Here is a 25,851-nt window from a genome sequence, read left to right on the forward strand (position 1 = left end):
TTTTTTTTTAAACAGACGGAGTCCTTGACTTGTCTATCAAAAAGAATCGCTGTAGCGGCAGTAACCCGTCATTCCGTAGTCCATGCCTTTCTCCAGCCACAACCACACTTAAAGGGTAAGATAAGCTTCTGCATCTTTTTGTTGTTGGTCTCCAGTTCTTAAGTATCAATGTTATAATAGTCTGTGGATATGTTATGTTATAGTTTAGGATGACCATGAAAAATTGAAAGCAAAATTAGATTGAAAGGTTGGATTTTTTGACATAGAGTGGTTCAAGTCACTTGTGATGAAGTCAATGCATGGCTGTTAGCTGAGGCCTGCAAATTGAAGTCCTGAAATTAGAGGTCACTCAGCCATGTGATGGCTTGATGAAAATGATCGGCAACAAACAGGCGAACAGAAATGTTTTCTGCCACAAAGCAACATGAAAGAAGTTTTTACCATCTGCATCTTGTCCCTTCTCTCAAACCTTACTCCAGAGCATCCTGGAAGATGAAGTGGAGCTCATTTTCTATCATGCTGCCATTTAAAATAATTCAGCATGCAGAGTGTAGGTTTATGCAACTACCGGCCGTTAATTTTTGTTGCACAGTTCCCTGGAATTGCCAGCTGAATGGGCAGTATTTTGTTACTATGAATGTGAGGGCTGTTGTTGTTAGCTAGCCCTTGCTTTTGCATTCTGCTCATCATTGTTTGGCAAAGCAGCGTCTTGTTTTATGACCTATGATTCACTTCAGGACTTGTAGCCTCACTAATAGTTTTGCATCTATATGCAAGGTGAGCAATTTGTAACATCTTCTGTCAAAAAATCTAACTTTATAACTGTAGACGACTGTAATAGATTCCAGAATATACAAAACCTCTAAAAATGACTGCTTGAGGACTGAAGCTCTAAATAAATCCAGCAGAAAGTCAATACTCAATTTTAATTTTAGGTAAGGCTTTAAATATTCAAGAGATTCTCAACAATGGAGTCATTCAGTAGTCGAGGTGTTAAAGTGAATTCTTTCACAGTTGCACGTCATTTCCCTCTACAAAGGATAGACTGCATTTTGGTTGTTTCAATACCAAAACATAAGCATTGCCTGTATTTCCGTTACTTTGCTGTTAACATGGGTCATTTTCAATCGATATTCATGCCTTTCAGTCCTGTAGAGCATAATAACAATGACCAAATCCTTGAAAATATACATACCCTTGGAAAACATTCACGCAAATCTGAGGATTGTTTCTCATTTTAATTGTATTTGTCGCAGAAAAAAAAAATTGATTCTCAGTATATCGATATCTTTATCTAAATAGTGTTCTATTTTGTATTTTGATTAGGATTTACTGGCTTTGCATTCTCTACTTGTGCTGCGTTTTAGAGCTGATAGGATCTAAAAGCGATCTTTCTTAATTCAGTAAAGCTGCCTCTGATTTTTATTTCACACTGAATATAATGTGCCGCATGCACATTGTCTTCATTGTGATATCTGAATATTAAGAATATAAAATAAAGCTATTTAGATTGTAAAGGGATATTTAGGATATTTTTTGTTGAGCTGTCAGATCAGCATTGTGTTCAGATTCAGGACTAGATCAGAGCTGACCACAACTATTTGGACCCAGACAATGTCCATGCACTAGTATCTCTATCAGAGATGAAGTCACAACAACAATAATTATTATAATAATAATAAAAAATATCTCAATTATTTTGGATTATTCTTAAATTACCAGACAGGTTTTGTTTCTCACTTAACTGTTGCACTCTGTTTTCTGTGTGTGGTCGCATTCAGTTAATCAGGCTTTGAGTTTGGTAAACACAACAACCCTCTGCTGGCTTACTCTTTTATTGCTGTGCTTGTTCAGTGGTAACGTCACACAAAATGTCAAGAGCTATACTTGCTTTAGTCATTTTGTATTTCATAGTTATTGTGCCCTGCGTAACAGCTACATGCCAAACTGCCTTACAGTAGTGACAATTATCCCCACCCTCCTCTTTCTGGCTATGCTTTGAGCCACTGGAATACAAAGACCTTTTATGTACTCAGTATTATCCTTTCCTTTTTCTTTGGTTTTATTTTCTTGGTTTCTTTGCCCTTTCTTTCCATTTTGTTTCTTACCTCTTATGTTGATGCAACATTTGTAAACAGTCATCAAGAAAGCAAATAAAAACAATTGTCAAACTTGAGCCTTTTTTGTTCTTAAAAGACACACACACACACACACACACACACACATATACTCAGACACACACACACAACAACACAGTTTGTTATTCTAAAAGATAGTGATGTTACCAAAGCAAGGTCATATAATAAAGGAGTGGCCAACATCCTCCCCTCCCCAACCCATCCTCCTTTAGAAAAGACAAAAGGCACTGTGCAAGCTCTGCTTACACCCAATTTCCTTCCATCCAATCAGGCGATCCTTGAGAGCGGACGGACAGGTCGGGCTGTTTATGAGGCGCCTACATGATGGGAGGAGGAGGGAGAATATCGGCCACTCTGCCCGTTATAAGCCTCCTTCGCCTCTCGCTTACTCGCTGCACATCAAAGAGGAGGTTGGTCTGGAGAGCGATCCAGAGTCACCTCTCAGCCATAACCACAGCTCCAGAACCACTGACCTCTTCAGCAATGGATCTGCTTCCTGGAATTCCAAAACTCATTTTGGGGCCCTCCTCAAACTCAAAACCAACAGTGAGGCTAGTGAGCATCTTAAAGACATACCCAGGTTATTGGAAGCTGCTGGGCTTTTCTCAAAGTCACTGGCCTATGGTAAAGGAAACCTCCAGGAGGCCTGCCAAGACAACCTCTCTCTTTCTCAGACACCTTTTGACCTCAAGATTCCCCAGGTGCGAGTTTTGGCCACAGGAGCAGAACCATCTTGGGACTCCCTCTCCACAGAGTATTCAGGTTCACTTTGTGAGAACGGTCTGGGAAAGAAGTTTCGTTCCATTCTGCCGAGGCATAGTCAGAAAAAGAGCACTGCAGGTTTTGATGGCTCAGGTTTGGAGAAGGAATACTGGCCTTATGACACCGACCGCCAAGCCTTGGGGGGAAACTATCCCCTGGATTCAGAGTCGGATCTAGCTAACAAACAGCCAAGGAAGAAACGCGGGCGGTACCGACAGTACAATACTGAGCTGCTGGAGGAGGCGATCGTGGTGGTAATGGGTGGGAAAATGAGTGTGTCTAAAGCCCAAACAATCTACGGCATTCCACACAGCACCCTGGAATACAAAGTTAAGGAGCGATTGGGGACCTTGAAACATCCCCCCAAAAAGAAGCTGAGGCTATTAAGCCAGCTAGAGGAGCAGAGAGTTTCACGATCCCTCGAGACTAAAGAGCTCCAAAACTTCCAGGATATTGTTTCTGAGAAAAGAGAGAGTTCATCCACAGAGAATGGGAACGGTTTGCATGATGGGAGTCTCTCACCAAATGAGTGATATAACAGTAAAGTGCTAATAATGATGAAATAATGCATTTGCCAGACAGTGGAAGATGTGGACTTGTTTTTCCATAAAACCTTAATAGATGTGTGTAACATTTAAATCAAAATACCCGTATTTATTATTAACTTATTTACTTTATTTTTGTTATTAATACATTAAAATGTGTATATATGGCCATATATCTTAAACCTTTCAAGTCCTTGCCATTTGTTAGGAATTTTAAAATACTACACTACATTGTTAATTAATTTTATTTTATTTATATAGGTCATGATTTGAAGATGACCATTCTTGGCTCTTTAAATGTATTCAGTAGAGCTATATCAAATCATGGCTGAGGAAGTGGCGCCCCTCAGTGTCTTCTCTCAGTACTGCTCAGAGCACTTGGTCATATCTTCAAAGTGAAAATACAATTAATGGAACTTTGTATGTAGGCCCTGAAAATATAGGTAAAAGCATACTTAGACTAAATTATTGTATCTATTATTTCTTTGTGGATGACAGTGAAAGTGTCTGTCACTGTTTTGCAAATGCACTTCACCGGAGATGTAAGGACAAACAATATTCCAAACACTATAATATCCAAAATATGTTTTTTTGTTTTTGTTTTTGTTTTTTTAAGTTTTTGAAAATGTGTACTTCTGGTTAACAAAAAATAAGTTCAGTACTCTAAAGTAAATAGTACAATAGTACTATGTTATTGTCAAAGTCTAAATAATGTCTAGGTGCTATATTGACATTTTTAGACACTTTTAGCTCTTGAAGTTAAAAAAAAACACAAAAGAGAACTTTATCAAGCAATATTAGTATAAAGAGCCTAACTTACAGGCTGCCTGTTTTCTGTTTTATCTAGCTATGATAGCTAACTTGTTAGCTACCGTTACAATCATGCCTCAGTCCAGACCCCAGCTATATGTCAAGCTATTAAGGCAAAACATTCAATGAAAATAAATGTCTCTTCCTGTGGAGAGGAAAAGTGATGGCTACCTTCTGGCAGTAGTATTTGTACTTCAAAGAGAAATGGCTTACATACTTGAATATATTTATCTCAGGCTACATTGCATTTGATAGTCCACTTAAGTTTGATTTGAGTTAACCTTTATTGGTTCAAATGACCTTTTGTGCAGATACAGACAAGCCCAGACTTTTAAAAGACTAAAGATAAGACTATTAAACTGTGATGACTAAAGTTTGTAGTGTGTTACGGCCCTGCAATTTTAAAACCACGCTATTGGGTATTTGCAGTTATTTTAAAAATTGATAGAAAGATTTTTGTCTTGGAGGCAGCCACTTCCTTGAGATCGTTCTGTTTTTGAGTAGCCATACCAAAGCTCAGGTTGATGCCATTTCATATTACTACACAGAAGGTTAGGTAAGATGCATTAAATGTTTTGCCTGGTTTACTTGATGGAGAGAAGTCCATGTTTTGTTTCATGGAGTTCACTGCCTCATCCATTCTACTGCTCTACGGGGACACCTCGGTGTGCATTATCCCTAATACCTCAGGACATTTCAGGATATGGGATTATTCCCATTATTCATTTTTCAGGTGGATACACAGCTGTAGCAAATCTTGGTAATTATCTGTTTGCAAATCTTGCATCCGTTTAACAAGTACACAGTGTTGCTTAGATGTTTTATTTTTATGTTTTTTTTATTTTTATTGCTTAACTTTTGACAGTTAACATTTGCAGTCATATATTACAAAAATGTCTGCATTTTTGTAACGTTTTTAAGTTGGAGTTGATTCAGAAGTAACATAGCACTGTAACAATAACTTCATGTTTGATGTTAAACTTAATGTGTTGCTCAGCTTTTTTCTTATTTAATTGTTTAGTTTGTACACTGCCACTCTTTGCTCTCACTGCAGGGATGTTTTAGTTTATTTAGAATGGTTTGCATTCCCTCTCACTCTAAGGTAAAAATGTTCATTATTTGGTTAACCATTAGTGATGTTTATATGCCAAACCTTTAACTCATAATCAATGTCAATTCTTATACAATTTCACGAAATATTATGTAACCTATATTAATGTATAGGTTCAAAAACTAAAGCAAAATTACCACTTTAGCTAGAGGTATTACATTAGGTAAAAACCTATTCACTGATCCATTTTAGATTAAATTATTCTTGCATTGACAATCATCCAGCATTACTCATAAGTCATGCTTTATTTTCTCATTCAGTGTCTAATGCATCTTCATGAATACATGAATACATACAAGTGCTTAGTGTTTATTGATAGGTAAGATATGAATATGGGCTCCACATTATTTATTGTAGCAAATCTAATGGTCAACTACCTCATCTGGAATATCCATATCACCGTTTACTGTTCTCATAGCTGTTTTATGTAGCAGTTTGTCATGTACCCAACACAGGTTTATTGTTGAAAGATGGATTGATACTGATTTCAGTAAAGCTTGCAAAATGAGTTGTCACAGAAATGACAGTAGAAAATCTGTGAAAAAGATTCACCACATGTAATTATCTAAATGTATCTCTGTAGTGATCTATTTAATGTTTTATAATTACTTTTATTTGTGGGATAGGGGAAGGAGGAAGTGTAGATGCTTCTTGATGTTGAGATAGTTGGTGATGAGATCATTTTGTTTCTTTTTTTCTTTTTTCTTTTTTAAATAGGTGAGTTATTTCCCCTTACATACCTTACAAACTGATTATATATTTGGGGAGGAGTTATTTTGCAAATGCAGTATTTATTAATCAATATTTATTAATGAATAGTTTTATCATCACTTAAGTAACCATGAATGTAAATGGCTTTAATAATACAAAACATTTGCATAAGTATTTATAGACACATACATATATAATGCTTAAAAGATTAAACTGTCTTACATGATAGATATGAAAGGATGACCTTTAAGATTGTCCTTTACTTCACATTGCACAAGTTGTTTTTTTCTTTTCTTTTGCTGGTAAATATAATGTACATGGCAAAAATATTTGTGAACTGACAGGATTAATAATTTTGCTCTTCAAATGACTAAAGAGTGTCCATAAAAAATATGTACAGATTTTATATATTTGAGTTAACATTTACAATGTATAACAGAATGACACTGGGTGTATTTTGCATGATTGGGCTAAATTAGATATGACAATGGGACGTTGGTTGTATATGGTGAAGTTTATCTTTTTGAGATTGTTTTATTGAACATACTGGAGTGTTGTAGGTGTATTAACTGTGGAGTCAAAAAGATGAACTGTGAACCCAAAACATCTCTCTAAACCAGTTGATAATATGGGTAATGATTCACTGAACATGTATGATAAAATACTCTCAGATATACCTAATGTACAGTACAGACGAACATCATAGATGAGTTAACACTTCAATGTTTGTGTGCTTGTGAAATATTGTGGAATTGAGGTATAATTTGGTTTGCTTCTGCTTTTTATATCAGTTATTTTACTCTGTAAGAAAAAGGCATGTACTTTGTGTCATTTCCTCACTGCAATGCTATTGCTAAGTAAAACAGAGCGAAACCCTCAGGGATGAAACACTTACCACTCTTTATTCAGGTACTCCTCTTTACTCTTTAGACCTTACCAGCAGGGATGTGAAGTCAATGAGCTTAGCAAAAAACTAACAAATAAAAAAAAGGTCAGGTTCCACTTGCAGAAAAAGTTATTTTCTAATCTCAAAATTTTATTTTTTAATCTCTAAAAACTACATTTGAGATATTTTGGAATGCTGTACAAATCGTTTTATGTTTGGAGCCAAAAGTACATCTTTTTACTTTTTCACTCGCTCTTTTTATTTTTGTACTTTGTTACACAGTGAATATCAATAACCTCAGTTGCAGGTTAAGATGTTGACTAATGGGGTATTTCTTTAACATGTTTCTCTCTAGTTCAGTGCCTCAAAAAGGAAGTATTTTATTTAAAAGACTGCTCATGTAACACATCCTAAAACTGCGTTCCTGAAAATTTCAACAAAAGTCCTAGGACTCTGCTCACTTAGTGTACATGTATTGCGTTTTTCATGCTTCCCACTTCAAAGGTTGTATTAACCAATGTGGTTTAAAGCTGAAATCTGTAATGTTTTTTAATTACTATATTGTTCTTCTGTCCACACATTTAGTGGAGAATGCAAAAAGAATTTCAAAGAAGTAAACGAAAAAAAAAATCCACATTTAAGTTACCTGCTCAGCTGTACAACACTGAGTGAAGCCTTCATACTCATGCTGATTTTTGTTTTTCCATCATCTTTGCAAAGGTGACAACATTTTAAAAATCATGGATGTCAGCTTTAATGTGTCAGCATATTAGTAGCCTGGTGTTTGGCAATGCAGCAGTATAATTTGTATACACATGTATTGTCAGGTTGTTATTATCAGAGGGTTTTAAATAATTAGCATAGCATTTAACTTTTTCCGCTCTGTAGTGCACACTGTGTGCAATGCAATTTCTCTTTTTCATCACTCAACATAGCTTTGTGACATGCTATTTGTTAAAAGGGCCACCTCAGGAATCCAGATGTGGTTTAGTTTTTCTGGTCATTTCCTTGTTATAAGACCTCAGTGTAGCTAAGACAGGACTTTTTTAACAAATAAAACTAACTTTTCAGAGTGATTATAATATAAATATATTTTTGGCATAATGTGATAGTGTAAATGCTCCAAAGGTATCGTAGGATTTTTTAATAGACCTACCTCACTGACACAACTTTAGCCAAAAACACAGAAGTATGCTCACCAACGAATTACCTAATTCATTTAGATTTGCAACAGCACGAAGAACACTTCACAGGCATTAGACTTACTGATTTTGCATATGTACTGCCACGCCTGTATTTTAATGCTACTGTTTTTCTTTTACTGGTTAATTTGTCTTAAGTTGTTGAGCACTTGTATTTGTTATCCTTTGCACCAGTCATTAAATACGTGACAAAATTGATGTAATCTATATTGGCCCCCAATGTATTTGCTCTTGATAAACAAGTGACTTGTTTTAAACAAAGAGGGTCACCATTACTAAATGTCTTGTGCATGTGAAAAAATTTCTTGATGTATACTGTAACAAAAAAAAACACCACTGTGCAAAGAAAATGTATTAGCTGTAACAGTGTAATTGGTCAAGTTCACTGGATGGAAGATTCACTTCTAAAATCACTTATTCTTCTAATAAATATGCAATGATAAATACTGTAATACATTTGTGAATCATTTCGCACAAACATTTAGCTCCATAACTTTAACGCTTTTATCAGGGACTTACAGAGTTGAAGGGACATTCCTGCATAAATATAATAATCACATACAAAAAAAATAGTATGAACCATTTTCACCTATTCTGCATGTTCAGTAACTGTTTTGTTCTTTTTTTCCCCTCAGTGAATCTCCAGAACTGCATATTTCAAAGGCAAAAGACCTGCAGTCCACCTCGACACTGGAACAGTTCATGGCCAAACTCTGCCCCCACCATCAAAGACAGGTAGTTGATGCCATAAGCTTCCTACAGACGGAGGTCAAGGCACTCACATCCTCCGACACACAGCAAGCCTGTAACTCTACCTCTGGGATCCAGGGAACTGCCTACTCACCTGCAAAATCCAGCATAGTCACCCCTGAGAAGTCATGCTCTGAACTAAGGTTTCCCAGTGAATCCACTCCCAAATCAGAAGTCCAGGATATGTCCCATTCTACCCCAAGCAGTTGTGCAATGAAAACAGTTCCAGACACTGCAGTTTCACTGAAAACATTTGTTACTGCTGGCCCTGCTCTGGATCTTCGCAGCCCAGGGTCGGGGAGTGACCCGGTTTTGGTCACCTCCATTGCTAGTCCAGTGGATGCAGAGAACAACCGTCATGGTGATTATGCACCTCTTAAGATGAAAATCATGAAGACCAGCAATGTTGCTGCTGGTAAGAAGTTGTCATGTGTGCTCACAGCCTCTCTTTCATCTGACTCTGGCACTTTGGATGACAGACAGGGTAACTCCAATTCATCCAGCAGAACAGAGGTTCATAGTGCTAGACTCAGCTCTTCTGTAAAAAGACACAATCAGTTAAGTCACACACTTCAAGCTAGACAGAGAGAGTCTCTTGGTAATGCCAAAGAGATACCAGCAAAACCATTTTCAGTTCATGTGGCTATTCCTGTAGACTCTCCAAGGACTGCCAGGAAGACCATGAAGGCATCCTCTGAACATCAGGCCAGGGACTCTTTTAGGGGAATGATTGACCCTGATCTCGGCCATTGTGACATTGTTTATATTGACAAACCAATTACAGAGTGTTTTAAGGAACAGCAACGCAACATGGTCCCACGTCGCAATGCCAGAAAAAGCACCAGAGGACATATGTATTCAGATGAAATATGGGAGTTAAAAACTGTCCGCACATTGGCTGGGAGGGGCAACTGCCCTAATCCAATGCCAGAACTGATCACATTGGTCACCCCAAAACAAATACTTTCAAAGCCTGAAGGTGTTCCACCTGTGGATATGCCTTTTGCTGGAGCATGCAGGGAGGCAATGAATCAACAAATGTCAACAGAAGAGTCAGACGAGAGGGTGATACCAGGAACAGGAGATATGGTAGAGGTAGCAGCCAGTGAAGTAGACATTATAGTTGAAACCAGTCAGACAGATCAATGTCAGAGCAAAGGGCAGTCTGCTCCTCAATCTCCAAGAAGCTCTCCAACAGTGAACAGAGAAATGGATATGAGCGCAGATGTAGAAAAGGATACAGCTGCAAATTCAGGGAAAACAGGAAGTGAAGAAAGTGTTGCTCAGGCAGAAACAGATAACAAGTCTGAGCCTCAAGAGGACATACATGAAAATATTGGGCAAGTAATGTCAGAAACAATAGTAAAACCATTGGAGAATAATACCATAGAAGAAGCTGAGCCACAGCTTTCATCAGATAAAATGCAGAGCACTGAGCCTGTTCTCCAACAGAATAGTGCCCCATCACCATTGAATCAAGATGAGGAAGAGACAGAAGAAACTGAAAGGAAGAGAATACAAGAAGAGCAACCTCAGGAACTTGAGCCAGAAACACAGACACTCTATGATGTCTTCGGAGCGGCAGAAGAGTCCAACAACACAGATTCAGCAGAGGAGGAGATGTTGAGAGAGCAAGAAATTAAAACAGCTGAAACTGTTAGCAGTGTTATGGCTCTAGAGACTGAAGATGATGGTAATGACGATAATAATGATGTGTCAGCAAAGACACTTGACACACTCTTAAAGGAATTACCCCCTTGGCGTAGAAAAAGAGGTTCTGCAATCCCTCAGCCAAAGCGGTTAAAACAAAAAGAAACAGTGATTGTGGGCTATGTTAATGGTAGACCTATATCAGCCTCTGACAGAAGCCTGCGTCGTAGATCAAGTAACAGCAGCACATCGCCCACTAAAAGCCCAGTGAAATCAACTCAGAATACCCCCAACAAGATTTCTGTTGATTCAGCCATTGAAACCAGGAATTTGGAGAAACATGAACCTGAACCACATGTACATGTAGAATCTATTGAGAATACACCTGCAATTTCACAGGAGACAGGACCATCGTCTGACGGACCATCAATCCCACCGTCAAGCCCAATATCTAAATTCCCCTCAAGGACCAAACAAAGCCAAAAACAGAGGAGGATTCAGAGAGATCAGGATAGATCGCCTGTCCTTTTTGATCAGCCAGTTGATTCCCCCCAGAGTAACGAGCCCAAACGGCAACTTAGATCAACCAGCCAGAAGCCAGCTGGCACTCCTGCATCACCACCTTCTTCAAATGTTGTCACTTCCGTATCCCCTCCGAAACCTGCTGTAACCCATGCCCTTCCATCTTTTGAGCAACTCTCCTCCCTCACCCCTCCTCCTCAGCTTCCTGTTTCTTCTCCTCAGCTTCCTGTTTCTTCTCCTCAGCTTCCTGTTCCTTCTCCTCCTCTTTTGACATCATCTCCCCCTGCAACTCTTGAACAGTACCAACCGAGCACAGTCCCAGAGACAACTGCGGAATTAAACATTGAAACAACTCAATCAATAGAGACAACCTCAGAGGAAACACAAAAGACTGTGACAGAAAGTAGATTTCAGGCCAAACAAAAACTAAGGTCTGCAAAGGTTGGAGATGTAAGTGAGGATGAGAAGCAACAGCTTAGCAGTGAAGCATTAAGTCCATTAGAAAATCAAAGTCCTGTAAAGACTGAAACGCAAACAAAGATTATGCCATTAAGAGGTAAACGGGCTCTCAGAAAGGAGGCAGAGGAGGGTGATTTTGCTTTGCATCAGAACCCAAATGTAACAACTTTAGAAGACAAGTCTGCTAGTCGAGATGATAGCAGTTCTTCCATACCAGACAAACCGACAAGGATGCCATTGAGGAGTGAGAGCAGTAAGTCTGAAATGTCCTATCAGTCATCACCACTGGACAACAAGAAATTGACTTTGAGATCACAAAGATTGATTGCACCGTCTATCAGTTCTCATTCTGTAGCTGGAAAGCAGAGTGACATAGGTTCACCTATCAGAATAATGCCAGAAAGGGTAACTAAGGCTCAGATGAGGCACCCTCCATTACCTGCATCGACTGTGTTGCCCCACAGCTTCGCCATCCCCGTCATTACACCAAAACCTGAGACACTCAAACAGACTGCTAATAAATTCTTGGAGAATCTGACTGGTGAAGAACACCAACAACAAATTACAAACTTGAACATAAGGTATGATAAAATGCAGAAAGGCTGGGTGCAAATGGACAAAGAGGGTCAGCCAGCGACAAAGTACAAAAACAAATCAGACAGACAGGCAGCTATATGGAAAAGTAAACGCAGGGCACGAAAACCAAAGTCTTCAGAGCACCAGAGATACTCACCAGTGCAAATGCTCTTCATGAAAGGCTTTGATCTTACTAGTATTTGTCGCTGGTTTCTTGAATCAACAGAAACAAAGTCCCTTGTCATTGTCAAGAAAGTGAATACACGTCTTCCTTCAGAAACCCAGCTGTGCTTCCACAGCTCCTCTAGTACATCAGGGACCTCCCAAGGGGTATTTCCAAGCCTTCAGGCAGAGCGCTTAAAGAAACATTTGAAAAAATTTGCTATCGCCTCTCCTGTAAAGAGCAACCCCAAGAGTCAGAAACTGATTGCCAGAGCATTGGAGCAAGAGGCAAATGCATTCAAAGGGAAAGAGAGGAGAGAACTACCCAGTACTACTCAGACTTTTACTAAGTCACACTTGTCTGCTGAAGCTCGGGTGCAAAGAGGTGAATCCCAGAAAGCTTCTGGTAAATCAAAAAATCCAGCCAGTGCAAGGATCTTGAGAAAATACTCTAACATCCGAGGGAAGATGCAGGGTCATCAAACCAGCAAAGTTAGTCTGAAAGACGCCTCAAAAAGCTTCAAAGCAAACAATATGAAAAGACTGACCACCCCAAAATCTGCATCCAAATCCAAATTGAAACAACCTCTGAAGGCACAGAAATCCCCCCTGGCTGTCGGTAAACGAATGAAAGAACGTGCAGTAAAAATGGAGAGAAGGATAAGACTGCCTGGCAAAAGAGCAACAAAGCATCAAGAAAGGGCAGTCAAGGCACAGGGCAGTGGTAGAGCTCCAAGAGATACAACTAAAAAAGAGACGCCAAAGAGATGTTCTCAACGACTAGGTTCTCCTAAAATGTCCGAACATAATCCTGTCAACACATCTAAAAGGAAGTCTTACAAAAAACTACTTGAAGCAGAGAAAGCAGAAGTTGAAAAGTCCAGTGTGAGTAAAGCGAATGCTGCAAAAGTGCAAACAAAGGAATCATCACAAAGTACAGTCACTGAAATCAAAGGTACCGAGTCTGCTGTTGAAACTTCACAGCAGAGCGTTGATGTCAAGGTTCCAACCTCCCCTGACCAGGTACTGACAAGATCCCAGAGAAAAATGGAGGCAGCAGCCCCTTTGACTGCATCAAAGAGGGCTAAGAAGTCAATGACATTACAAAATGCTTCTCCTAAATCAGTCCGAAAAGCTGAAGAGGCCACGTCGACCAGAAAAGGGGCTTTAAAAGCCCTAGCAAAGAGAAGTCAGGCAGCCATGTTGCCGCGCAGTGCAACAAAGAGAGCTCAGGAGCTTTTAGAGACCCCAGCTAAACGCACCAGGACATCACACCTAAAATAAAATGGACCTTAAGAGAGAGATTGTCTTTATTTAGAGAATTTTGTGATATTTCATTTCTTTTATCTGGAATATAGTCAGAAGGACCAGAAGTATCTATTTTGTAGCCTTCACCAAACTCTTCAGAGGATACCTTTTTTCAGTAGGCAAACGTGTGAAGAAGGAACCCAGATTTTGAAATTCATTGACGCTTTTGTAAAGCTTCGGTGTGAAAATGCAAATGTGATTGTTTGCTGAGCATTTGCTTTGTGTTCAGGGACGAACATACAAGTCCTACATGATGTCTTGCAGATGTAGTTTGCTGTTTGGCTATATGTTTCAGCACTCTACGACATGGCTGGAGATAACAAAACCTAATTTTAAAAAGTAAGAATAACAAACATCAAGCTTCCAGCTGTTGTGATGGTGACATTAAATCCATTCATCATCCTGTTTTGTTTCTTTTTTTTTTTGCCATTTTATATAGAATTGTTGTTTTGGATAATAGCATGCACTGCGTTTACTGAATAACAGAGAATATCAAGGTTCAGCTTGCAGAGCAGACCTTGATATGAGAAGGAAAGTCAGCGGTTTGTATCTCCAGCTTGTCTTCCAATCACAACATTGTGAATATGTGACTGTTGTGACCAGGTGCCTTATTTATGAAGTGTAAAGTTATAGAATGTGTTGCTAAATGTGAAAACTCCTGTCCTCTAGTTGTAACAGCTTTCAGTTTACTGGAGAGGCAGTCAACATTCATTTGCCTCACAGAGGGTGTGTGCAAATAGTTTCCGTTCCGCACAGCGTGTGCCTCGTGCTTCATCTGTAAATTCTTTATGTTGACTGAGGCATACCTGACAGTTTTATTTTTCTATGCGTGTTTTCCGAGAGCATTAACATGAAATTGTTCTTATTATAGTTGTAATAGATGTTTAAAAAAAAGTGTCAGAAATTGTTGAAACAGATGTGCGCTCTGTATGTGTCATGACAAAAGTTTGTATTTTTTATTTAGTTTCTGGTCAGTTTTCATCTTGATGTACCTCTGCAGTTACTTCTGACCATTATGCCCATTGTTATTTGAGTGTTTTACCTGCTTCTGCATGTGTTAAGTCTTGTTAATGTGGAGTCAGTTGCAGATGTATTTGAGCAACTCTTGTAATACAGCTGTTGCCTTCCAACCAACTGAGATCCAGATTTATATTTATGCCCCTGATCTTTGAAAATGTTAACCCCATTCAAGACTATGCATGCACGTTTAGTGCCCATCCAAAACCATCCGAGAAAACTTTGGGACAGTGGTTTGTGTATCACTTTGGCAACAATATTCCTGAACAACACAGGCCTGAAAAGTGTTTACACCTGATTGGTGTTTATGGCCTCTTTGATTAGCATTAATGGCACATCACAGGCTGATAAAAATCCTTCCCTTCATTTATTCACAAGTAGGATATTAAGTTTTTGGGGTAGTCTAGTCAAACTTCTGAGTTGTGTATCAAAATACATTGCAGTTTTATTATTCAATTGTTATTTTTTATTGTCATTGACTGTCAGATGTTCTCATAATGTGAAGTTTCTCTACTTCCACAGTAGCAGTAACTGACTTTAGTATGTTGTCAAAGGAAAAATACCATTTTTAGCACAGTGTTATTTTTTTAATTTAGGTCATGTCTCCTTAGAGGGTAAATCATCTGTAAATGCAAAACATGTCTGTCATGTTTTTATTGTTATTTAAGAACTCCATGTAGGCTAAAGAATTTAGCAAATCTAAAACAGCCCACCAAATATCAGACTTGAACATGTTTATTCTTTACAGTTGCTATTTAAATATTTTTGATTTTGTATATTAGAAAGAAATAACTGCTTTATTTGTGGTAATCCCAAGAATGATACATCTTTAAGAACTTTGTATTTTTGCTGGAGTTGATATAAAGATGTTTGAATTTTATGCTTGGTTTCTTGACTCATTTGTGTCTTTTTTTAATGTTCTTTTACCAGACAGAGGTAGACTACCGAACCCGACAAGGTCTTGTTAGTGGCACAGTGAGGACTGGGGACCTCAGTATGCTTCATAAGAATTAGGTTATAGTGTATATAGTGCTAGTTGGAATAGTTGAATTGTGCCTTATTTTCTCAGTTCTGCACATCAACTGGCTTGTCAGTTTTGTAGTTATGTTAAGTTATGAAAATAATCTGAAGGTGAGGTGATGAGGTGGATATTAAATACAGTCTTTTAGTAAAATATTGTTTATGTCGATTAACAGCTGTATCTACTGATACAATATATATTTTTGCGTTTACCGTGAGATTTTGAAATTCCAATCAAAGGTATATTTATTGAGGTAACATTAATTAAATTGCTTTTGTGTGATCATTCACACTTACGGGGTATTTGGAATCATCGGCTAACCTGAGCTGCATGTTTTTGGTCAGTGGGGGGGGGGGGAGCCGAAGCACCCGTAGAGAACCCACGCAGGCACGGGAAGAACACGCAAACTCACCAGGAGCGCCCCAGCCGGCAGGTGAAACACAATGGGTAAAGCGGCATTTTTTATTTCCCGTTTGTTTCATTGACAGGTGAACAGACTGGTGGAGCAGATATGAAAACTACTGGTTCAACGCATGTCTTCATTAAGTAAATTAATTACGGGAGTGGAAATGAGGATACTCCATGTGCGCCCAGACTAAGATTTATAAAACACAACCATGTGCAAGCACGGCCTCATAACTCTGACCAAAAGAATTGGCGCGTACAGAAAGTTTTAGTCATGAATATATACTGCGTGTTGCCTCTGGTGTTGTGTGTTTCGGTGGCAAATTTGTGAAACGCCTTGACCTAGCCAATGAAGGTATTTCACATGACAGGGACCTGCCACAACCTGCCATACGGCTCTCGGGAAGCTCCCACTGTGGGACAGATGGGTAAGCAGTTGGCCTCCATCACCTCAGTCCCTGCAGAAAAAAAGAGCAAATGAAAGACGACCTATCACCAAAACCAATATGACACGAGGACATCTGTCATTCATTCATTCATTCATTCATTCACCTAAATGGATACATATGTATGTGATACATTGTCCTACATGCTGCTACAGCATTTTCATGCCATATGATACATACGTCATGAAACAATCTATCTTTGGAGTTGGTCATCACACATTTTCAAGCATCTTCAGCACCAGCACTGAAATCAATTCAGGTTGTGCTGTGCCGTTGCATTTCAAAGGGGGAAATGTCCCTGCTGATGCTATGCTGCATTCAAGGTAGCCTTGTTCGGGGACATATCAGAGTGGAGACACATCATATCACCTTACCTGATATAGCCTACACAAGGACATAAGTTAATTGACTGGCAACAAACTATACATGTAGATAATTACATGGAGCGGCTGTGAACAGGGAGGGGCACTTGGCATGTCCCACTGTTGCAGGTTGTGAAAAACCTGTAGAAATGGGCCACAGAAAAATAATTGTCTTAAAGGAAAACACTGTTCTGCTGCTTTCTTGGACTCGGCTTTGTGAAAACACACCTAGTCCAAGAAAGCAGCATTAATCATTTAATCTGCTGCACTGAATCAATTCTCTTTTGGTAAAAATCAAGTGAAGGAGAATAAAGCTGAATAATAGTTTATTATACAGATGATACTGATGATTAAGTCTTGTCAATAGTCTTTGGTACTTAGACTCTAAAGAGAGATTTTGTAATCGATGTACATCAGTCCTCCGCAGCAGCAAGATAAGTCACCCCATGGAGTCCAGACACTGATGGTGGTGGTGGCTGATGGCTTCTGTTGAGACTGATAAGGTTGATGAGACTGATGAAATGATGCACGGATGAATCAGTGACGACTATTTAAAAAGACTGCAATGACAGCAGGGAAGTTATGAGGGAGGATGTGTGATGGATAGGAACTACAAGAGAAATACAAACTACAGACCTCAGCATGCAAAAGACAGTCTTCCTGACTAAACTGCCACTAAAGCTCTATTTGGTATGCAGTATATTCCCAGTTGATGGTCAACTCTCCAGTTTTGGATGGGGGCTTGTCTGTGATGAACTACAAACAATAACTTATAAGTTATTAGTCCTCCAAGTTCATTATTGAACTGCTGTTCTGGAGATTTTGTTAATATCACATTATCTTCATCAGCAGATGGAGTTTGCCCAGTTGATTTTGGAATTGTTTCCATTTTGTCCTAATTACTGTAAGGACATCTCATCTATGTTACCTTAAAAATTTGAAGAATTTGTGTTTTGTAAAATAACAACAACAACAAAAAAAAACCAAACAACACATTGTTTTAAAAGCACACACATTTAAGTTTAATTAATGAAAAGAGTGGAGGTTTGGTAAACATTTTGTCGGTGGCACTACATACATTCAGCATTATTGGGAGTTTTCAGTTCAATCCCACCATCAATCCTGTAACAAAAAAAGCAAACAGACAGAACCCAACCAGGGATACTTCTTAAGTTTTTGCACCAGTTCAATACAACAGAGACATTGTGTTGCTTACAATAACATATTTATGTATATAGTTCATAGGATGGAAAATCTGTGTTTCTGGTCAGATAACTGAATTACATCTCAATATAGCACAAGCACCACTAAGATGTCTACCAGGAAGCTGAATGCACATGTCCAGTACAGATCAGTGCAGAGGAAGGAAAGGAGACATGAAAAGAAAGCCACATTCGACTAAATATGCACCTTTACGAGGCACACAGCCTAAGAATTACAGTGACTGTTCATTAGTGTCCTTTTTATGAGATCTTCTTTTAACGTTATTGTACACCACTGGGATCACATCAACAGCATGTAAAACAAAGTTAACATGGGTAGCAGTATGAGTAGGAGCACTGTGATGTGGCATTGTACCGAGCTGAGATCTGGGATGTGCAGCCTTTTTTTTTTTTTCTTTTTTCTTTTTAACATTTAGATCAGCAAAATGGAAAAAAACACACAATCCCAATCTTCAGAGAGAACAATGCCTTCAGCCATCCTGATGAACTGTCACTTAGAAAACAGTATGTGATTTCTATATCTTACATTGGAAACTAAATAACAGCTAAAAGTTACCACTTCATGAATAAGCATAGGTCATATTTATCTATACACATTTATACATTCAGGTATGACTGTTGTGGTCACTGTAATTGGCACCGTTTCTTCTTTTTTTTCCTTTTTTTTCTTGTGGATAGCCAGTCAGAACTGACAAACATTTAAATGTCCAAACCTTTCTCATTTATTATCTGTCAGTAGTAGGCATGTATTGCTTCACACAGTTGCCTCTTCAAACAGATCTAGGATGATATACACACGCAGGAAACTTCATCCTATTTCTTCTGGCTTGACAGTAGCTTATGATCAGTTGAGCTTGACTACTTGAACTCTGTTGAACTAAAAACACCGCAACGGACATCCCTCTATGGCAAACATCTCTCAAATTAAAATGATAGAAATACAACAGAGCACTTCAACAAAATGAACATGAAAACAATCAGAAGCCTTTAAAGTGTGATATGGTAATTACAAGGTAAATTTGTGGGAGAGAGTGTGTTAAATCTCACACACATCCCAGCTCTGACCTCTCCAGCTCGTGCAGCAAATGAGGAATGTCTGAGCCGGAGAGGAGGAAAACACTGTCGTAACTCACTATTAAGTGATGTTACAAATACCTTACATTTTTTTATGCAATTTTTTATTCATTATTTTACCTTTTTTCATCTTTTTGAAATTTTTGAAAATATCTGAAAGTCAGGAACATTTATGCCTTCCACTTTCTACAGAAAAAACACCTTGAGATAAAATAAATAACGGAACAAAAACAAGCACAGACTCTCATGAATTAGATGTAATATTCACATGGAAGACAACATATACAATATTAAACATATTTCTAGACCAATACTGCCTCCTATACAACAAGGCCAACCAGCTGCTGTATTTTTGGCCAATTACTGTAATTAATTACCTTGTTGGAACAAGTGAGATCAACAAATAAAAACACCTAGGGAACCACCTGCCATTCCACCAGTCCCAAAGCTTCCAGAAACAGACTTACTCTTTAACATAGAAAAATACTATACCAAAATGAAATACAAATATATATATATTAGAATCTGTTAGGCATTTCTATATAAAGGGGTTGTTGGGGAGGGGATTTTTTTGGAGTGGGAGGGGGGCTAAACGAGTTAGATTACATCATGAAACAAAATATAACAAAAATAAAAACAAATCAATATGGGAAATTAGACATAACAAAACAATAATCAGAAGATGATTCTGCAACCTTTTGTTTTGTAATAACATTTATAATGATATTAAGAAGCTCTACATATTTGTTCGCAAACTTTTCTCCACACATGCAACAGTTTGCACACGTTTAATACTGCAGGCATCAAGGGGAGCAGGGGCTGAACGGCCTCCTGCTCAAATGGGGTGGGATTATGCAAATCATCCTAACCCTGAGGCAATGCATGCTGGGGGACTGGTAACCACTGGGCAACGCTGCCCGCACCCGATTGGTTTGCTGTATGAACAGAAGAGATAATTGCACCACACAGGCCTGCTCACTTCTACTGGTGTGTGTGTGTGCGTGCATGTATGTACGGTTCGCCATGCATGTGTGATCATGTACTTCAGAGAGGTGTATGACTGTCGTCCTCAGGGCTGCTAGTCAGTGCAGTCTCTATTTTTATTGAGTTTCTATGTAACAGTACCTCACAGCAAACAACTGTGACACCAGATCACCTGGCCTCGAAGCCACGACATCCACACCGGATTATGTGCCACTCTAAACTCTACCTTTCTTTGTTCACTTCTACATGTGCATGTGTCGATGGATGACTGTATCCTGGCAGAGAAGATGCTACACCAAACCAACAACAACTTTAACTGAACCCAAACCATATCCAGCCCAGTCCAGGTAACCCAGCCAAGCTCAACTCAAGATAGCTTTGCCAAGTCAAACGGTCCAGCTGTCTCCTCATCCACTTCTTTTCCCTTGCTTTGCCTTTCTCCGCTTCTCTTGTGCCATTCTCAGCCTGGCTGGACCCCACTGTCCTCGCTGCCTCCACGGAGTATAGATGGTAGATGGTGGTTAGGCTGTCAGAGGCCTCACAGATGGATGGGGAATTCACACTGGGTAATTTGAGTTGGAGGGATGTCTCACTCTGAATGCAACACCTTTGAAATCTCTGGACCTCTTGGAACAATGTTGCAGGTACAATGGTTTTGTTGCTGTTGTCACTTCTACATTGTTGCTCATGATGTTGATTTCTCTGTGTTACTGTAGGTCACACACCCTTGGAAGGGGAGGAAATGTCCTATTTTACAAACATTGTTGTCCATAATATATAGATAGAGGTTTTATATATATTCTTTATAATCTCTCTCTTTCTTCTCTTTCCCTCCCTCGCTTGCTTTCCTTCAGTCCTCTCTCTTCCCTCCTTCCTTCCTTTCTTTCTATCTTCTGCTCAACGGCAGCGGCAGCAAACGTGAGTGAATGGTGCTACATGCAGCCCACGCAGCCACACTTGATGGTCTTTTCCACTTCCTCGCTGAAGGAGGTTCCATCGCTGCATTCAAAGGTGTATTTCCGGCGTTTCATCCGCTGGCTGGCACAGCAGGCCCCTGTGTCACAGGCTCCGGTGCAATCCACCCAGGAGACCATACGTGTTGTCTGGCAGATTGCATAGCCTCGCTGCACCTGGTAGAAGTCTCGCACAGGCTCCCCTCGGCACTCAGACTCTGCAAAACAGGAAGAACACCCACAGACATCAGTATAAATACTACATCACTGTTTTGGATCAAGCCACAAATATAATCATCTTCATCTTTGGGACTCCAGATTGAGCAAACTGACCTGCGTCACAAAGTTCCCCAGTGTAGCCACTTTCACAGTGACAGAAGGCATCTCCTGTGTCTGAGATTTGGCAGCGTCCATGTTTGCAGGCCAGCCGGCGGCAGGGGTTGAAAAGCTCTCCTTGTTGGTTACACAGGGCACCGCGGTAACCCTCCACACACTCGCAGCGGTATGACTGACTGTCCAGTGGGATGCACTTTCCATGGACGCATCTAGTAAGACACAACAATCTATTAATGTCTAAGAAGGTGTACATATTAAGTTAATCTTCTGAGAGAAATCATTATGTGTTCACTGGACAGGATTTTCAGCTATTTTAATTCTATAGCCCAAAATCACAAATTTGTTGTAGTATTTGACACTTTCTATCCTTGACCCTCAATTCAAGTAAAAGCTGAAAAACAAAACAACCAGTAGTATGGGAAGAGCTTGCTAACATACTTGCTGCCCTGGCAGGGGTTAGTAGCAGGTTGGTCACAGTGCGGCCCACTCCAGCCTGGCTGGCAGTGGCACACTGGTCCCTGGATCCCATCAGGTTGGCAGATGCCATGTACACAGTAGATCTTCTTGCAGGGCTCACAGCCCGGTACCACGCCAGGCTTCATCTGGGTCTTGGTAAAGTCCTGGAGCTCGTTGTTAATGTACAGGTTCTGGATACAGCCATGGAAACTGGAACCATTCTGGATCTGCCAGAGACGGAAAGCGCCCGAGTGTACGTCTACTGGCATACCTGAATGACAAGGGGAGAAGGAAAGGAGACAATGTTTATGCATGTGAAAGTTGGCAAGTGAGATCACAGACAGACAGCTAACACAGGGCTGGTATGAGTGTAATGGAGGAGAGCATTTTCAAACATGTGTGTCCCACAGTGCATTCATTATGTCACATTGACATACTTTTAAAATACTTATTAAAAACGTATTTTGTATGTGCACCACAAGACACATCATCCTTGAAAAAAAGGACAGCAAAAGGCAAACAGGTATAGGTAAATGTCTCCTGTAGTGTGTATGAATGAAGAACAGTACAGTACAACACAGCACATCACACCACTGAAACAAACTATAAATTCAGGGCCACTTCTGAGCAAACCATCATGTTAATCCCAGAAATGGGCTTGAATGGCAATAAATGTTTATAGGTTTTTAAATTACATGATACATGAATGTAGAAATGGGCTAATTCACACATCCAAATAAATACAGTTGCATTTTGTGCAAACTAAATCCATGCAAGTACAAAACAAACAACTTAAAGGAAAGACTGTGTCTGGTAGTTCTCACAGAAGTCACTAGAGGGCAGACTTTACACACTGGAAAAACGTGCTGTAAAGACAACGGATATGTTGGATTATAAAGTGGACATAATGTTCACTGTGTGTTGTATGGTCACTATAGGTAATGAGTCATTTTTGAGAAATTTGTTTTATCTGTCATGGTGACATGGGTTATTTATTCACTAGCATTTGTGCACATGATGTATTTGGAGATCTATACATATTTTTGTATTGTACTTTGTATTTTGTATTAATGTGTGGCCCCTAGCAAACACAGTTATAACTGAAGGTGGGGATGGAGTGGGAGGAGGATAGGGTTTGGGTGTAGGTAGGACTGGGTTGCATGGTTAAGGGGAGGGGTTGGTTGCAGTGGTGACAAAGCGATGGGGGAGGGGTGGTGATTGACAGTAGTGTAGTAGTTAAGAGTGCCTGCAGAGGAGGGAGGTGTGTTCTGGAGAGGGCCCCTACCCCCCACGTATAGTGGAGCCTCCCTGTTGAGGGGCCGCACCGCCCCAAAGCTGTCCATTGTGGTGGGGAGACCTCCATCAATGGACAGGTTCACCATCTGGTCAAAGGTCACAAGCTCCACGGTGTGGAACTGGCCATCGTTGATAGTCTCAGTACTGGAAAAAGAGAGCAGACACAAGACATAAAACACTTTCACAAAGATCTAATAAAAAAAACAAAAAACAAATGCTAAGTTTTCATCAGGAGTCAGCAGCAACAGTAAAATTCAACCTTTTAAGGGGTTGATGGCACCTTACCTGTAGATGGCATGTCCGGGCTGGCTGCCAGGGTCATAGCTGACCTTGACGTGACCTTGGTAGAGCTCCACTGCAATATGATCATTGTCTCCATTGTACAGCAGGATACCGTTATCCTCATCTGTGGATACCTACAGAGAGACATTTGAATGGATCAGGTGTCAGACAGACAGCATCTTAACACAGCAATAAATGTCTACACATTAACACGCTGTGTATACCTGGAGGGTGATGTTAGCTTGGGGCCAGTTCTTCAAGTCAGAGAGCAGTAAGTAGGAGTCTCTATCTATGAAGTTAACGCTAACCAGCTTCTCACAGCGTGGCCCACCGAACTCTGGAGGACACTGGCAGAGGGCGCGACCACCTCGCTCCACACAGGGGGCGTTGTTCTGGCAGTCAGCCAGCTCGCACAGAGACAGTGGGGATGGAGGAACCTCACATAACTGACCACTGCAGAGAGAGTAGAAGAATTGCATGTGTGTGTATGAAATGTAAAGCAGAGAAGTTATCAGCCTATCCATGTTTAATTTTTGCTGTGTCTCACCTGTATCCTTCAGTACAGACACAGGAGTATCCATTCAGCTCATCCACACACTGAGCTCCATTCTGACAGCGATGCTCCTCACAGTCATTGTAATCTATACTACAGTCATCGCCAACATAACCAGGAGAGCACACACACCTGTAGTACACAAACACATTACTGAAATTAAAAACAGCCAGATACTGTATGTAATGCCTATTTTCTGATGTATAGGAAGCAAGCATGAGAGGCAGCAAGCACTCACTTGGGCCCTGAGGAGGTGATGAGGCAGGTGGACTGGTGTAGGCAGGGGCTCCGTCCTGGGGCACACACATCTTCCATTTCCTCACACATCTCCCCTACACAAAAAGAAAAACATTATGTTACAGAGGAGTTCAGTCCTGAGCACCTACAGTTCATGTTAGAATATTACACTACCTGTGTAGTAGGAGGGACAAAAGCAAGTGTAGTTGTTGACTCCATCGATGCAGGTTGCCCCGTTCTCACAGTCGTTGTCTTCGCAGTCATCAATGTTGATTTGGCAAGTTGGGCCCTCAAAGCCCAGTGGACATGTACAACTAAAAAACACACACACACTCATGTCATCACATATACAGTAGTTACCCAAGTTACTCTTACTCTTAGATTCAATCCTTTTTTGAATGTATTTCTGAGATCCACACCTGTATTGTCCCTCCTCATGCTCATTCACTTGGCAGGTTCCTCCATTGGCACATGGGTTACTCACACAGGCATTCAGAGCTGTCTCACAGGTCTTGCCCTGAAACAGAGAGCAGGGACACATTTACTTTCAGACCTACAACACCTTGACTTCTACATTGAACTGGATATTCACAAATGCTATATGTGGTAGCGTAGCTCTGACCTTGAATCCTGGAGGACAGCTGCACCTGTAGATCTCCACCAGGTCGCTGTGACAGATGCCTTGGTTAAGACAGGGACTGGACAGACAGGGGTTACATTTGGCCAGCACAGCAGTATCCACGTCACCTATGCGAATGGAGGACAGATGAGAATGAATTGCATGAAGATACTAGTGCCAATTATATTTCATTATCATTTCATTAGCTCACCTGTGCATTCAAACTTCTTTGCTGGTGTGGTGAGCAGCAGTTTGCCGTCCATACCCTGCGGACCAGCACAGCGGGCGATGCCAGGCTCTTTGTATCCAGTCTTCACCCAGTCAGACAACCATCGCAAGCGACAGTCACAGTAAAGTGGGTTTGCACCAATTGCTCTGATAGAACAAGAAAAAGAAAGGATTCAATGATTAAACAAATTCTGACAATGTCAATGTAGTACGCTGTATCACCAGCAGGTGTCTCTACACCTTTACCTAAAACAATCCATGCCAAACTCAGCTATTACACAAGTAAAAAAACTGCTTCTTGAAGAACAAAACAAATTTAAAGTTTAATTCTCAATGTCACTTTGTGCCATACATCATCAGGTGGAGGGCCTCTCAATTATAAGCAAACGTGCAAACAGAAGGCACTCTTAACCACTTCTGTCACGGTGGTCGTGAATCAATGCTGCTCTGTCCTCCCGCTGGATGGACAAACACTCCTGAATCGATGCTGTTCCATTATGGTGGAACACAGGCTCATCTTTCAGGCCAGGCCAATAGCTGACACCTGACATCTGCTAACATGAAAGCCACTTGACTGTGACTGTGGATCAATGGTTCCCCTCCATCCCTCCCCTCACCCCCTTTTTATGCAACCTTGACTGCTGTACGTCTCTCCATAAAATGTCTCTATCCTTCCTTCCTCTTCACCCCTCTGCACCTCCCCAACTCTGACACTGATAGGTCTATTGATCAGTGACTGTCAAAGGGTGATGTGAAAATCTAGCCTG

General features: G+C 40.2%; 2 protein-coding genes across 5 annotated transcripts in view; one reads left to right on the top strand and one right to left on the bottom strand.

Annotated features, from left to right (window-relative positions):
- The window catches only part of wu:fc17b08 (mucin-4), a 32,466-nt gene extending 16,983 nt beyond the window's left edge, over positions 1-15,483 (top strand). The window contains exons 6-7 of the mRNA XM_053333343.1: positions 16-115; positions 8,801-15,483. Coding sequence (XP_053189318.1) covers positions 16-115; positions 8,801-13,568 — 4,868 coding nt within the window. The 3' untranslated portion in view covers positions 13,569-15,483. The remainder of the gene's footprint in view (positions 1-15; positions 116-8,800) is intronic.
- Positions 15,484-20,978: 5,495 nt separating this feature from the next.
- The window catches only part of slit1a (slit homolog 1a (Drosophila)), an 85,992-nt gene continuing 81,119 nt past the window's right edge, over positions 20,979-25,851 (bottom strand). For all 4 annotated transcript variants that reach the window (XM_053333346.1, XM_053333349.1, XM_053333348.1 and 1 more), the window contains 12 exons: positions 25,068-25,231; positions 24,860-24,984; positions 24,657-24,754; positions 24,412-24,551; positions 24,239-24,332; positions 23,995-24,132; positions 23,672-23,900; positions 23,451-23,581; positions 23,155-23,309; positions 21,852-22,140; positions 21,411-21,622; positions 20,979-21,295 (listed from right to left, as the gene is read on the bottom strand). In XM_053333346.1, the coding sequence (XP_053189321.1) occupies positions 21,057-21,295; positions 21,411-21,622; positions 21,852-22,140; positions 23,155-23,309; positions 23,451-23,581; positions 23,672-23,900; positions 23,995-24,132; positions 24,239-24,332; positions 24,412-24,551; positions 24,657-24,754; positions 24,860-24,984; positions 25,068-25,231 (2,014 nt within the window). In that variant the 3' untranslated portion in view covers positions 20,979-21,056. The remainder of the gene's footprint in view (positions 21,296-21,410; positions 21,623-21,851; positions 22,141-23,154; positions 23,310-23,450; positions 23,582-23,671; positions 23,901-23,994; positions 24,133-24,238; positions 24,333-24,411; positions 24,552-24,656; positions 24,755-24,859; positions 24,985-25,067; positions 25,232-25,851) is intronic.

The sequence above is a fragment of the Scomber japonicus genome, chromosome 14 (assembly GCF_027409825.1).
Source record: "Scomber japonicus isolate fScoJap1 chromosome 14, fScoJap1.pri, whole genome shotgun sequence".
Classification (NCBI taxonomy): Eukaryota; Metazoa; Chordata; class Actinopteri; order Scombriformes; family Scombridae; genus Scomber; species Scomber japonicus.